The sequence below is a fragment of the Betta splendens genome, chromosome 15 (assembly GCF_900634795.4).
Source record: "Betta splendens chromosome 15, fBetSpl5.4, whole genome shotgun sequence".
NCBI classification, from domain to species: Eukaryota; Metazoa; Chordata; class Actinopteri; order Anabantiformes; family Osphronemidae; genus Betta; species Betta splendens.
Genome location: NC_040895.2, coordinates 14,957,441 through 14,971,427, shown reverse-complemented (window position 1 = coordinate 14,971,427; position 13,987 = coordinate 14,957,441). Strand labels below are relative to the sequence as shown.

At 55.5% G+C, this 13,987-nt stretch overlaps 1 protein-coding gene across 2 annotated transcripts; it reads left to right on the top strand.

Moving 5' to 3' along the window:
* Positions 1-48: 48 nt before the first annotated feature.
* pcnx2 (pecanex 2) lies at positions 49-13,968 on the top strand. Of its 2 annotated transcripts, none has more exons than XM_029175106.3 (40): positions 49-523; positions 1,426-1,628; positions 2,677-2,794; positions 2,886-2,922; positions 3,163-3,650; positions 3,746-3,928; positions 3,999-4,451; positions 4,527-4,707; positions 4,813-4,957; positions 5,039-5,181; positions 5,304-5,382; positions 5,460-5,595; positions 5,710-5,852; positions 6,006-6,159; positions 6,276-6,308; positions 6,416-6,587; positions 6,692-6,802; positions 6,911-7,002; positions 7,080-7,189; positions 7,272-7,380; positions 7,536-7,628; positions 7,713-7,863; positions 7,937-8,078; positions 8,173-8,350; positions 8,430-8,538; positions 8,851-8,980; positions 9,357-9,415; positions 9,495-9,710; positions 9,805-10,058; positions 10,145-10,378; positions 10,531-10,634; positions 11,231-11,375; positions 11,464-11,694; positions 11,945-12,102; positions 12,181-12,297; positions 12,762-12,940; positions 13,021-13,187; positions 13,270-13,344; positions 13,415-13,591; positions 13,665-13,968. In XM_029175106.3, exons 1-40 carry the CDS (start codon positions 371-373, stop codon positions 13,812-13,814), a joined length of 6,312 nt encoding a protein of 2,103 aa, XP_029030939.1. In that variant the 5' UTR covers positions 49-370; the 3' UTR covers positions 13,815-13,968. The 2 variants fall into 2 exon arrangements, with proteins under 2 accessions (XP_029030939.1, XP_029030938.1); XM_029175105.3 differs by having other exon boundaries at positions 2,886-2,928.
* Positions 13,969-13,987: the final 19 nt, after the last annotated feature.

Genomic DNA, 13,987 nt, shown 5'->3' with positions numbered 1-13,987 from the left:
ATATAATGAAAAAAGGATGGAGAGGGAGGGGGAGGCAGCGCGGAGGGAGTGGGGGCGGTCAGACCTGCGCATCTGTACAGGCAGCGGACGAGGAAAGGGAGAAGCAGAGAGTCGAGCAGGACGTGAGGACGCGAGGAGTACCGCAATGGACGAATCGACATTGGAACGGGAAACGGCAGAGGACAGGGCGACGCAGGGGCAGATCGACGAGGCATGGTAGAGACGGTCCGGTCCAGGAGACGCGACGCATCGCCCCAACATGGAGGCGCAGAGGCAGTAGCATGCGTTAGAGGAGAGCGTTTCATTGTAGCGTAGCAGCCGCAGCATCCGTCCGTTCACCCTGATCGGAGAGGCGAAGACAGGAGGCGACATGGGCTCACAGGTTGTGCAAACCCTGCGACAGGGAGTCTGGGCATCTCTGACCGGGGGCTGGTACCACGACCCGGACCAGAACAAATTCAACAACTCCTGCCACCTCTATCTGTGGATATTTCTCCTGATGCTGCCCCTGTCTCTCCATCTGGTGAGTTGTGACTTGGGGACGTGACGTTCAAGGCCGCTGGAGGGGGGTGTGTGGGGGGGGGGTTCTAGGTGAGCTGACGTGTTTCCCAGGATAAACACGCAGCGGCTCGGCGAGACGCCGCGCTGTCCGCTCCTGAGGGAAACGGTGGGATTTGACGGCGCTGTCGCAGTTTATTCCCCTGCATGCAGCGACTGAACGCATGACTGCTCCTGGATGAGGGTGTGTGAGAGCCAAAAGACGTGGAACTCCGGTCCAGTCATCAGTGCTTGTCATGGCCCGTGGTTTAGGGACAACACAGCCCTCTGCATTATCATGGCAGCTGCCATGTGGAATATGAAATACATAAAATAAATGTTTCAAAATAAACAAGCATTCATGGATGCTCGTTCTTTAAATGAATTCCAGTCAAACTACCTTAGTGACCTTTGTGCTGCCAGTCTCCAGGCTACTTCACAGCAAACACCTTGACCGTAGCTGAATGAATATCACAGCTTATTAATGATCAATGGGTGTGTGTTAGGACAAACACCAATTAGCCATCGATGAATCGAAGTTATTAAGGAGGCAGTAAGAGATTCTGACGTGATTGACGGCTAATAGTGTGTTAAACGTTGCTGCAGACAGTTTTTGAAAACAACCCCCCTGTAACAGACCAATGCATGCTTTCAGGTAAAAATTGCTGGTTTATTAGCATTTTAGCTGAAGGTCACATGCAATAAACAGTGCAGGACAAATAGAGACAGAAATCAAAGGAGGCAGAAATATTTTGAGGCTCTGCAGGAATGAATGACTGACTATATTCAGTCCAGATTAGCATGGCTCTCCATCATGACGTAGATGTTTGGCCTTTACGTTTTCAGGGCTGATTTGAGCCTCACGTGGCTTTTGCTCTCTCTCGCCAGGCTCTGCCCCCGACCACCATGGCTTTGAGCATCTACTGCACCTCCATCACGGTCTTCTTCATCCTCATCAAGCTCGCCAACTACCGGCTGCACCTGATGTTCGACGAAGGCGAGGCGGTGGTCCGCTGCAGCCTCTCCGACCTCAGCAAGGCCCCGGAGAAGAAAAGCAACGCCTCAGACTCCTGCCTTCCTGCTACCATCAGGTGAATTCTCCATCTCTCGGGGGTTGTTGTGTCCTTCGGCTCATGAAACTCTTCTCTGTTTCAAACGTTCCTCTCTTTGTGAGCGATGGAGGCCTCATGGACGATGACCTTGAATCCCACCGCGCTGATTTCCTGGCACAAACCTCTGACATCATGTTTTTCCTAAAAGCACTGTCTTTGAAACCTTGTAATTGTAACCGTGCCCAGGTTGGTTTCTAGCAGAATGACTCTGCTTATGTTTTGCATTGATGAAATTACTTCCTACCAAGTATTTTCAGGTAGTGTAGTGTAGTGTAACAGTGAAAGCAGCATATCAGAAAAACATCCTAATCATATGTTGCTGAGATTTTTATTTGACCATAAATGCTTTTATTTATGGTCATTTTCACTGACAACTTAAGTTTGTATACATATACATATATATTGTTCTGTATATATATACATATACAAATGTAGTCCAAAGACTCAAATACTTCATACAGAGCATGTAAAAAACTGTACTTTCAGGCCTTAGACCTCCTTTCAGAATAGTCTCACTAATTCTAAATATACCTGAGTGCGTCCATGTCCTCTTTTACCATTTTTAGTCTCCTCTTCCTGCCTTTGTGTGCGTCTCCCGCTCCCTCTTTCGAACGTTTCTCTGAGATGCTTTCGCGATCAAGTGCCTCAAGAGCGGGATAGAGAATCTACCCACTTTTATTTCAAAGGCTCGGCACGGCTTTGCTGAATGAGCGAGCTAATGAGGGGAGGTCGCGATCTTCAGTCGACCACTCTGCTCTGACACACGTGACCTACATGAGAAAAGCGACGCCACTTCTCCCTGTTCCGTTTATGGCTGGATTTCTTTTCATTTGTTTGTAGCCTTTGAAGTGTTTGCCGTGGGATCAGCGGTGAGATTACGCGCGCAAGTCTTTTTAATTGTTTTTCAGCTTTACACATTACGCAGGCAATGAAAGAAAGGCAGTTTGAGCCGAAATGCCTTAAATGGACCATACTTCCTGTCTCTCTTTAATACTTCTTTAAAGTTCTTTTTCTCCTTGTCCATCAGGAAGAGCAGCACCGTCCCCGACAGTGTTGCCATGACAACGTTGGCTCGGAAGCGCCACAGTCCTGTGATCCAGGTGACGGTAAAACAGACGGAAACCGACCCGGGACTAATTGGAGTGGTGAGTTACTGTTAAAACGATGAACTTCTTCCATTTTGAGCATAGTGGTAAAGAGATTCAAACCCATGTCTCTGGATTCTCTTTCACGCAGGACTGTTCAAGGTCGGAGGAGGTCAAGACCTCGGAAGGTACAGGTAGTAACATTCTGTTCTATAAACACAGTGTTGTTGTAAATTTGCTCTTACACCCCAACAAGACAAGCTGCCTGCTTCCAGTAAATTCATGACTTATTGCGATGTTGATTGGCCAGTGACGAGTCAGCTGATCAAACAGGAACATAATCACTGAAGCAAACGGTTGAATCTGGGGATTCTGGGAAGTCATAATTAACACTAAATCTATTGAGTTTGCATCTAATCGTATTCCAGGTCAGTGTGAGACGGTTGTAGAGGCAAGACGCGTGGAGGGGGGCATGCAACCCAGCCCGTCGCCCTCTCCAGATGACCTCTCCAGCCCCGATCCCAACCAGGCCGCCCCCCTGCTGCAGGCCCAGCAGAGGTCCCCAGCCCACGCTGCAAAGGACGACGCCCGGCCCGTGTCTGCCGCTGGAACAGGGAACGCGGACGCGGGAACCACAGAAGACGGAACCGACGTCAAGATCTCGTTGCCGGGGACCGGCGGAGAGGACGGAGCGGCAGAGACGGACTCAGAGCCGCGAAGGGCGGAGGAGAAGGACCGTGAGGATACAGAGGCGGCAGACGGGGAAGCAGCCGATGAAGGCCTGCCTCCCTCCAAAGGAAGCGGCGATGAGAGCGAGGACGAAAGCGCGGGGCAAAGTGAGCGCTCAGATGCCACCATCAACCCACTGGACACTCCCCAGGATGACTTAATTGACATCCCAGTCCTCACAGAACAGGTGGGCCTTTATGTTACGATACCATATACAATCAGGTGTGAGGAGACGTTGGACTCCTTCACATTGGGATCTTCTGATCTCCATCTCTCTGTCAGGGGGAGACGTACTGCTCCGATGAGATTGAAGTGGTTCTGGTGGACAACTCTGGCCCGGGGCCCGTCTCAGCTCACCTGGACGACAGCGACACAGTGAAGATCATCATCACCATGAACTGTGACCCTCAGACCGCCGCTCAGCTGGAGGAGAGCGTCAAGCAGAGCCTCCTGGAGAACGCACAGGTAGGAACGACCCAGAAGCCTGCTTGAAATGTGCTCCCTGTCTGCGTTAAACGCCTGAATGTCCTGAAAGGCTTCAGGAGAGTGTCACATCAAGATCCCCGTCATCACCTTTGACTCCCCTGAGGAGGAGAAGCAGGAGGTGGAGGAGCCTGGCGAAGCGTCTGGCTTTGAGGAAGACCCCGCCCCGAACCCGCGTCTGCCCACGAGCCAAAGTGAAGAGTTTCACCTGTGCAGAGAAACGACCGAGTCGACCACGCTGGAGTGTCCCGGTCCAGAACCGGCGCTGCCCAACGACAGCACGCTGAGCCCTCAGCTGACGAACGACAACAGCTCGTCAGGTATCGACGTCCACTCCCACCGCGACGACACAGATCCGCTGGATCCCAACGTGGATCCACAAGGCTTCCTGCGCATCCCGCCCGCTCTGGGCCGATACGGGCCCGGGGGACGGACCCACATCCGGGGCCTGAGCATGGACAGTGGAAAGGACGCCGTGCTGCTGTCAGACCGCTCGCACAACACGGTACGTCAGCTCCGCGTCTGTTTCTGTTCAGCCACGTGTCCAGTTCCTCGTAACAAACGCGTGTCCCTCCGTCAGACCACCATGACCACGTCCAAATCGGACCTGGAGGCGAAGGAGGGCCAGACTCCCAACGAGTCCAGCTTCTTGGAGTTTGTGTCCTTGCTGGGGTCCCTCAGCACCAGAGCGAGCGGGAGCAGCGCGCAGGACGAGGAGCGGCCCGAGGCGGCAGCAGCCGAGGGCGGGTCCCAGCAGGGGGGTGGGTTCTGGTTCTGTTCCCCCACGCTTTCAGTGCCTCTGGCTAATGTGAAGATTCTACCCATTCTCTTTCTGACCAAAACAACTCCGTCTCATTCGTTTTCAGAGAACCCGAGTGCGACCTGCGATGAAAGCATAACAGAGAGCAGCGCCGGCACCAAACCCGAGAGGCCCAAACCACCCACCAGCCTGCTCGCTGACAAGCCGCAGCCTCCACCACCCACACATATCCCGATAGTGTCTCCTGACAGGTGCGTACGGGTCGAACCTCGCCGTTAGAGCGCTCACACGGACATCCAGGATCTCCGGCTGAACGCGTGATCTCCTCCCAGTCCGCAGACAGACAGGGAGAAGGAGCCAGACTACGACTCGCTGCCCTCGCAGACGTCGCAGTCGGAGAGCTCCATGCTGCAGGTCATCTGCAGACCAGAGGCCACCAACAAAGAAGAGGCCTACACCTTCCACACTGTGCACAGTAAGCAGCTTCCCGGAGTCAGACGATGAGTCGCGTGTAGTCAAACACAACGACGCGCTAGTGTTCTGGAGCGTGTCTCCAGTGTGTGATACGGTACATGTGATGTGTGTGCGTCTCACCAGGAGACCGGCCTCGCAAGCTGTACGCGGAGAGAGCTCTGAACCTGCCACTAGGAGCCGAGCTGATCACAGGCAACATGTGGTACGCCCCCCCCCCCCTTTAATAATGCCAATAATGCTCTGCTCCGCACGCTGACCCGTTGACCGCCCCGTCTGCAGCGACCTGCTGTCCACGTCTTCCAACTCGGAGTGTCAGGACGCCGTGGCAGCGGGCCACTCGGACTGCCCCTTCCAGCGCCGCATCATCCCGGCCCACAGGCTTCGGCCGCGGAGGACGCACCCCGAGATCTTCCAGGTCTGCCTCAGTCCAAAAGTATCTGTGCTTTGCTGAACTCAAGTAGCGTCCAACTTGCTTTTCATGGGGTTTGACCAATAACTAATCCTGTAATCATTTGTTTTCGTGCGCCAGGAGGAGGACTCACTGGACGAGTCATCAGAGACGTCCACTCAGGGGAAGCCGTCGAGGAAGATTTATTACAAGCTCAGACTATTTCCTGGGAGGTGGATCAATATTTTATACGACCGACTCACCCTGCTCGCCCTGTTGGACAGGTAATGCTCCCAACACCTGTCTGCAGACGCTCAGATTGTCCCAGTCCGACAGCGATCTACAGGATATGTCCTTGGATTTCACTCACTCGTCCCACCATAAGTCAAAACTGGGTCGGTCTGTCTGGAATGTGACTGCGTTGTGCTTTCGCGTAGGAACCAGGATGTTCTGGAGAACCTGGCTGCAGTCTTCATGGCCTTCCTGGTTTCATTCCTGGGTTTTGTGCTTCTGAACCACGGCTGCTTCAAAGACTTCTGGGTCTTCCAGTTCTGCCTGGTCATCGCCAGCTGCCAGTACTCTTTACTAAAGGTATGACCTAGTTTATTATATCCGTGTCATCTACTGTACTGCAGTTTATTCAGTTGCCAAGTGTAAAAATGCCTGAGCTCATGTTTAATATTTCCGTCCGTGATTTTGTCCTTCAGAGTGTTCAACCAGATGCAGCTTCACCCACACATGTGAGTGTCTCCGAATTCCCGGGTTTGTGGTCGCTTTTAAGCCACAGTTAGCTTTGGAGGAGGTGACCGTGACCTTTTGACCCCTTTAAATGTGCCTGCGTCCCCAGGGCCACAACCAGCTGGTGGCCTACAGCCGCGCGGCCTACTTCTGCATCTGCTGCGCCCTGATCTGGCTGCTGGAGCAGCTGCTGCGGCACAACGACCTGCCCGTGTCCAGCCTGTACGGCGTCACCATCGCGTGCCGCGACGCGCTGCGCTTCTCACGAGACGTCCTAGTGGGTACGGAGCCCCCCCACACACACACACACACACACGCGCATGTCGTTTGTATATTACAAGCTCTGCCTCAGAAACGCATGACGGTGGTTTCCTGCATCAAACAGGCTTCACCTACTGCTTCCCTGTCACCTTCCTCGTGGGCCTTTTCCCTCAGATCAACACCTTCACCATCTACCTGCTGGAGCAGATCGACATCCACTTCTTTGGAGGAACTGGTTGGTAAAAGTTTCACTACACGCCAAATATCTAGACTAAAAGAGTGTGAACGCCTGACGCCGCCGTCGCCGCATTAAACCCGATCTTCTTCTTCTTCTGCGCCTCAGCTGCAACCAGTCTCATCTCTGCCGTCTACAGCATCCTACGCAGTGTGACCGCTCTGTCTCTGCTCTACGGCTTCTGCTTCGGCGCCCTCAAGGTACGCAGCGCCTCCCGTTCGGGGTTTAGCAGTCGGCCATTCGTGACTCACGCCGGCGCTTGTGTTTGCGGCTGCAGGAGCCGTGGGACGAGCAGCACACGCCCGCTCTGTTTTCCGGCTTCTGTGGCCTCCTGGTGGTCTTCTCCTTCCACCTCAGCCGACAGAGCAGCGACCCCTCGACTCTGCTGTGAGTGTGTGACGTCTCCACATGCGCGTTGTTTCATTCTGTCCATATATTGTTATTTACTCACTATTATTATTTATTACAGATCACTGATCAAGTCGAGGGTTATGCCTGCTTTGGCAGAGAGTGAAGAAGAAGAGGAGGAAGGTACAGACATTAAAGATCCACTTCCTGAGAAACTGCAAAATTCCATGGTAAGTAAATGTAGCAGTGATTTACTCTCCATCATTCCTTGTTTGCTGTCGATCACTGAGTAATTGCAGCTGCCGGGTCTGTGATCTCCATGCTCCCATACTTTAATGAGCGTGTTCTCTTTCACTGTGGCCTCTTCTACCTGCGTCCTCTGCAGAAGGAGATTCTGCTGTCGGACGTGGTCGTGTGCTCCGTCGCCTACATCCTAACCTTCGCCATAACTGCCAGCACCGTGTTTCTCTCACTCAAGGTAAAGGTCCGGGCTTCACCAAGCGTGAAGCATTTTAAAGGTGCAGTCTGACTAATCCCCAGTCTCTGGCCGTGGTGCTTCCAGCCCTTCGTGACCATCGTGCTGTACGCTCTGGCGGCGACGGTGGGCTTTGTCACCCACTACCTCATCCCGCAGCTGCGGAAGCATCACCCCTGGCTGTGGATCTCACACCCCGTCCTCAAGACCAAGGAGTACTACCAGTTCGAGCCCCGAGGTCAGCGCGCCTCCTGCACGCGGCGCCAGCCGGCGCCGCCTCCCCACTAACGGCCTCCCCCCTCTTGTCCCAGAGGACGCGGTGCTGATGTGGTTCGAGCGACTCTACGTGGGGCTCCTGTGCTTCGAGAAGTACGTGGTGTACCCCGCCATCGTGCTGAGCGCGCTCACCAACGACGGCTTCGCCCTGAGCCACCGCAAGAAGCTGGGCATCCAGTGAGTGGACGCGTGGGCCGGGGGGGCGCCGCGTTGCGCCGCGCCGCTCCGCCCGTCGCACTCCTTCTGAAGCCCTTGAACCTCTTTCCCGCAGCTGCGACGTCCTCCTGACGACCGTCGCCGGGCTGAAACTGCTGCGCTCCTCCTTCTGCGACCCCAGCTTCCAGTTCCTCACTCTGCTCTTCACGCTGGTCTTTTTCCACTTCGACTGCCCCCGAGCCTCGGAGAGCTTCCTGCTGGACTTCTTCATCATGTCCATTGTCTTCCATAAGGTGCGCGGCGCTGATGGTGGATCAGAGCCAATGTTTACCAGCTTTGTTCCCACGGGACTGACTCTCTTGTTGTTTCCAGATGCGCGAGCTGTTGCTGAAGCTCAATTTCATCCTGGTTTACATCGCTCCCTGGCAGATCGCCTGGGGCAGCGCTTTCCATGCCTTCGCTCAGCCGTTTGCTGTGCCCCGTATCCTTGCTGTGTGGACCCGATCGCCTGTGTGTGTGTGTGTGTGTGTGTGTGTGTGTGTGTGTGTGTGTGTGTGTGTGTGTGTGTGTGTGTGTGTGTGTGCGCGTGCGTGCGTGCGTGCATGTGTGTGTGTGTGTGTACGTCTGTGTGTGTGTGTGTGTGTGTGTGTGTGTGTGTGTGTGTGTGTGTGTGTGTACGTCTGTGTGTGTACGTCTGTGTGTGTGTGTGTGTGTGTGTGTGTGTGTGTGTGTGTGTGTGTGTGTGTGTGTGTGTGTGTGTGTGTGTGTTTGCCTTTGACTGCCGCCTGTCCAGACTCAGCCATGCTGCTGCTCCAGACGCTGCTCACCACCGTCTTCTACACCCCGCTGGCTCCCTTCCTGGGCAGCGCCATCTTCATCTCCTCCTACCCGCGGCCCATCAAGTTCTGGGAGCGAAACTACAAGTAAGACCGCGACGGAGCCAGTGAGTGGGCGAACGCGGCTCGTACATAACAGCCCCTCCTCCTTGTTTGTCTTCATCGCTCGCTTACACAACACGAGCCCTCGTCCTTGTTGTGGGAGACTGAAGGCGCTCTAAAAATACTGGTGTGATTCTGCGAGCGTAGATTTGCAGCGATGGAGTCTGGGTTTATAAATATATCACTGTTTGAACTGACATTTCAGTCCTCGACAGCATCACAGCTGCTGCAGTCAGATGTTGGAGTTGGGCAACAACAGCAAAAGCCCAACTTGTCCTTCATCCTAAAATATCCTGTTTCATGCTCCGGGGTCGTTCATGTAGAACTAATCAGATCGCTTCCTGTTCCTCGTGTGTCGCAGCACGAAGCGCATCGACAACTCCAACAGCAGGCTGGTGTCGCAGGTGGATAAAGAGACGGGTGAGCTGACGGTCAATCAGCCAAGTGCTGCGGACGTGACAAAGCCTTTACGTTTACGTCCTCCCACCCTCTCATCCAGGCTGTGACGACAACAACCTGAACTCCATCTTCTACGAGTACCTGACTCGCTCGCTGCAGCATTCGCTCTGCGGTGACCTCACGTTGGGCCGATGGGGCAACTACAGCGCCGGCGACTGTTTCATCCTGGCTTCTGACTACCTCAATGCCCTGGTCCACCTCATTGAAATCGGAAACGGGCTGGTCACGTTCCAGCTGCGGGGTTTGGAGTTCAGAGGTACACGTCCGCCCCCCGTCCTGGTTGCGCGACATCACACGTGGCCGTCCGGCCGTTCACGCCCCCTCCCCCCCCCTCCCCCCCTCCGCCCTAGGGACCTACTGCCAGCAGCGGGAGGTGGAGGCCATCACCGAGGGCGTGGAGGAGGACGACGCCTGCTGCTGCTGCGAGCCGGGCCACCTGCCGCACATGCTGTCCTGCAACGCTGCGTTCAACCTGCGCTGGCTGGCCTGGGAGGTGACGGCCACCAAGTACCTGCTGGAGGGCTACAGCATCAGCGAGAACAACGCCGCCACCATGCTGCAGGTGTACGACCTGCGGAAGCTGCTCATCACCTACTACCTGAAGGTGCGTCTTCAGCAAAGCCCCGGCGGCAGAGAACAACCGCTAACCTCCATTTAACCAACTCCTTCTTCTTCCTCCCCTTCTGTCAGTGTATTATCTACTACCTGGTCCACTCCCCCAAACTGTCCGTTTGGCTCAAGGATGCGTCCGTCCAGGATGCTCTGCAGTCCTACACCAAGTGGCACCACATTGAGCGCGACCCCCAGGTCTTCAGCGTGAAGATCGATGAAGACTACGTGCACTGCCTGCAGGGGGTGACGCGTGCCAGCTTCTGCAACGTCTACCTGGAGTGGATCCAGTACTGTGCTGGGAAGATGGAGATGGTGGGCTGAATGTTATCACGGCTGCAACAAATAGCCGAAATACTCATCCTCCACTTCTGATATCGTCAAGGTTCTCTTCTTCGTGTGTGTGTGTGTGTGTGTGTGTGTGTGTGTGTGTGTGTGTGTGTGTGTGTGTGTGTGTGTGTGCCCAGCCTGTGGACAGCGATGAAGACTCTCCTTTGGTGACGCTGTCCTATGCTCTGTCTGTCCTGGGAAGACGATCCCTTGGTACGGCATCACACAACATGTCCAACAGGTAAAAGCCGCTTGTTGAACTGAACAGAGTCACGTGGGACGGTGAGTGATGCTTATAACCCTCAGCTGAGCGATGAAAGCTACTAAGGAAGACAGGGTCTTGTTGTGCCAGTGTTACAATCATCCATTTGTTCCTAAATCACTTTAAATATCATTGAACAGCTCATGGAGGGCAGACGAGGGTGGAGCCGTAGACAGGTTCTAATCATGATTTAATACAAAAAACTGCTACAATCTTTTCTGCAACTGGAAGAGAGACAAACCATTTCAAAGACTTGTACAGTCAGTTACTGTGCTAGTATGAAGCTGAACACAGAATATGATCAAGCTACTTTGATCTGGGAGGTTTCATTAAAAAGTCAATAGATGCATTTATTATTATTATTATTTAATAAATTAGTCTCACCTCCCCATCTACTTAATTCAGTAGGATGAGTGAGTAGTTCAGTAGTTGTGGGTGCAGTAGCACAGATCCACCAGGTGGGGGCATCAGCAGCTACATCTGTGAACGCTCAGATCCGTCTGTCTCCTTTAAATGATCAAATGTCTCTCTGTATTCATTCTTCTGCTCCCCACCATGTCTCCTCCACCATGAAGCCTGGAATCATTTCTGTACGGCTTTAACACCCTGTTTAAAGGAGACTTCCGCATCGCCACCAAAGACGAGTGGGTGTTCGCCGACCTGGACCTGCTGCAGAAGGTGGTGGCTCCCGCCGTCCGAATGAGCCTCAAGCTGCATCAGGTACCGCGCCGCAGCCCGAGACCCGGCCTCCCGGACAGCACGTCCGCCTGCGATTCACCCGCCGCCCCTCTTTCTCCCGCCTCCTCAGGACCACTTCACGTGCCTGGAGGAGACGGAGGAGGCGTCCATCCTGTACGAGGCCATCGCCAACTACCGCAGCAGCCTGGTGATCTGCCACGAGAGCGACCCCGCCTGGCGCAAGGCCGTGCTCTCCAGCCGCGACACGCTGCTCACGCTGAGGCACATGGTCGACGACGGCACCGACGAGTACAAGATCATCATGCTGTACAAGCGCCACCTCAGCTTCAAGGTCATCAAGGTAAAAGGGATGGAGGGAGGCTGGGAGGCACGCGGAGCCCTGAATGGAGCGACCACATGACAGAGAGGTCTCAAGAGGCCCATTATGAACGTCAAACTCCATAAGCAGCACCAAAAATGAAATAACTTCATTACAATAATGCCATTTTCCCAGTGGAGGATAATAAAACTGAATTTTCACAGTCACCGTCTCCGTTCCTCTTGTTAAACTGTGGGTTTAATCTAATCTCTGCTCTCATCCGTCTCTGCAGATCAATAAGGAGTGTGTGCGAGGCCTGTGGGCCGGCCAGCAGCAGGAGCTGGTCTTCCTCCGGAACCGGAACCCGGAGCGCGGCAGCATCCAGAACTCCAAGCAGGCGCTGAGGAACATGGTCAACTCGTCCTGCGACCAGCCGCTGGGATACCCCATGTAGGTGTCATGGCCGCCGGGCGCCGGGTGCAGAAGGCGCGAACGCTCGCCCGCATGTGTTTGTGTGTCCGCCCGCAGGTACGTGTCGCCGCTCACCACCTCGTACGCGGGAACGCACCGCACGCTGCGCAGCATCGGCGGCGGAGCGCTGAGCCTGGACGCCATTCGGTCCTGGCTCTGCTCCAAGTGGTTACGGTCAGTACCCCCCGATTGTGGGTTCAATCTGCACAAAGACACCTTAGGATATGGGGAACACAACGTAGGTGTTTGTTGTGACCTGTGATGCAGCGTGAACGCTCCTCTGTGGATTGATTGATATTGATCTGGAGAGAGTCCGCTGCCAACTTCATGCAGCTCTGAGCACGTGTAGGGGGCGTGGGAGACGCACGGAGGCCGCCGCGTGACTGCACGGCAGCCAGGAGCCTCCGCGTTTTGCTGCTGCAGCTTTTACACGTCCTTTTCTCCGTCTCTTCCCCTCGTTTCTCACACGGGACCTCGTAGCTGCAGCGCCGCGTTAACCTCCGCGTGCGTTCATCTCCCGGGATGCGTTCACTAATTTAAGGAGAGCAGCTTCGCCTCGCTTATGTAACGTCGTGTGTGTGTGTGTGTGTGTGTGTGTGTGTGTGTGCGCGTGTGTGCGCGTGTGTGCGCGTGTGCAGGGTGCGTAAGGACAACCTGACCAGCTGTAACAGCGGTGTGAACATGGAGGACGTGGACTGCGGTGCCGGTGGTTCGTCCTCTCTGAGCCACAACCGGCCGTCCTCCGTCACCTCCAACAGCCTGAGCCTCTACCAGCACAGAGCCAGAACCACACACAGCCACAGGCACCACAACGCAGGTACACGCACGCGTACACAAACGCACACACGGCGCCCAACGCAGGGAGAGGTCATTTTTCGGTGTCTGTGTCTTTCGCAGCCAGGAGAGAGTATCGCAGCCGCTCGGTCCAGCCCCAGAGTCAGCGTCCGCCTGTCAGCAGCCAGTCGGGGCCCATCCTGGAGTCGGGCTCCAACCACGGGCTCGTCCAGCGCCTGTCCAACAGCCAGCTGTCCTTCAACACATCCATAGCCTCCATATTCAGCCAGGTAGGTGCACCCTGCTGGGTGGAAGCGCCCCATGAGAGGCCAACGCATTCTACCTCCTCTTCCTCCTCTTCCTCCTCCTCAGGTGCCTCGTCTCTCCGGAGCAGGCGGCGTCGGCTCGCAGCTCCAGGCGGCGCAGCATCAGCAGCAGTCCAGCCAGGTAGGAGCCCCTCGCAGCGGCCGCCGGCGCGCCACGCTAGCACCTCCTTCACGCGCCGCCCTCTGCCCAGGTCTCCTCGTCTTCGTCCACGCTCAGCCTGCTGTTCGGCAAGCGGAGCTTCTCCAGCGGCCTGGTCATCTCCGGCCTGTCTGCAGCCGAGGGGGGCAACACCACCGACACGCAGTCGTCCTCCAGCGTCAACATCGCCATGGGGCCCTCGCACAGGTCCAGCAGCCGGGCCACGCAGGTAGGCAGCGCGCAGCGAGGCCGCGCCCGCGCAGGCGCCCGCGCTCACGGGCCTCCGCTCTGCTTCTCCCCAGTGGACGTCAGAACCCTACGAAAGCGTGGACGCCACCTGCTCCGCGGCCCCCGCCACCGTGAGAGGCGCCACGCAGGCGAGCGAGCGAGAGAAGACGCAGGAGGACTCGGCCGCGACGGATCCAGAGGCGACGGAGCAAAAGAGCGTCTGAGAGGTTGGGCCGAGCTGAAGCGCGTGCTCACCAACGGCTGGTCGGATGAAACCGGCCTCCTCTCCTGCCCTCAGCATGTGGTCTCACTTAGTTGTCTGAATGTAAACAACGTGATCTTGGATGCAGATGATGAATTAAAGACATTTTTAAGCGACGTCGGCCTCTTTTGTCCG

Excerpts from the sequence above, each read along its gene's own strand:
- pcnx2 (XM_029175105.3), top strand. The coding sequence starts at position 371 with ATGGGCTCACAGGTTGTGCAAACCCTGCGACAGGGAGTCTGGGCATCT. Across the intron at positions 4,708-4,812 it reads GGGCGGGTCCCAGCAGGGGG|AGAACCCGAGTGCGACCTGC; the intron begins GTGGGTTCTGGT and ends ATTCGTTTTCAG. Across the intron at positions 7,003-7,079 it reads TCTGCTTCGGCGCCCTCAAG|GAGCCGTGGGACGAGCAGCA; the intron begins GTACGCAGCGCC and ends TTGCGGCTGCAG.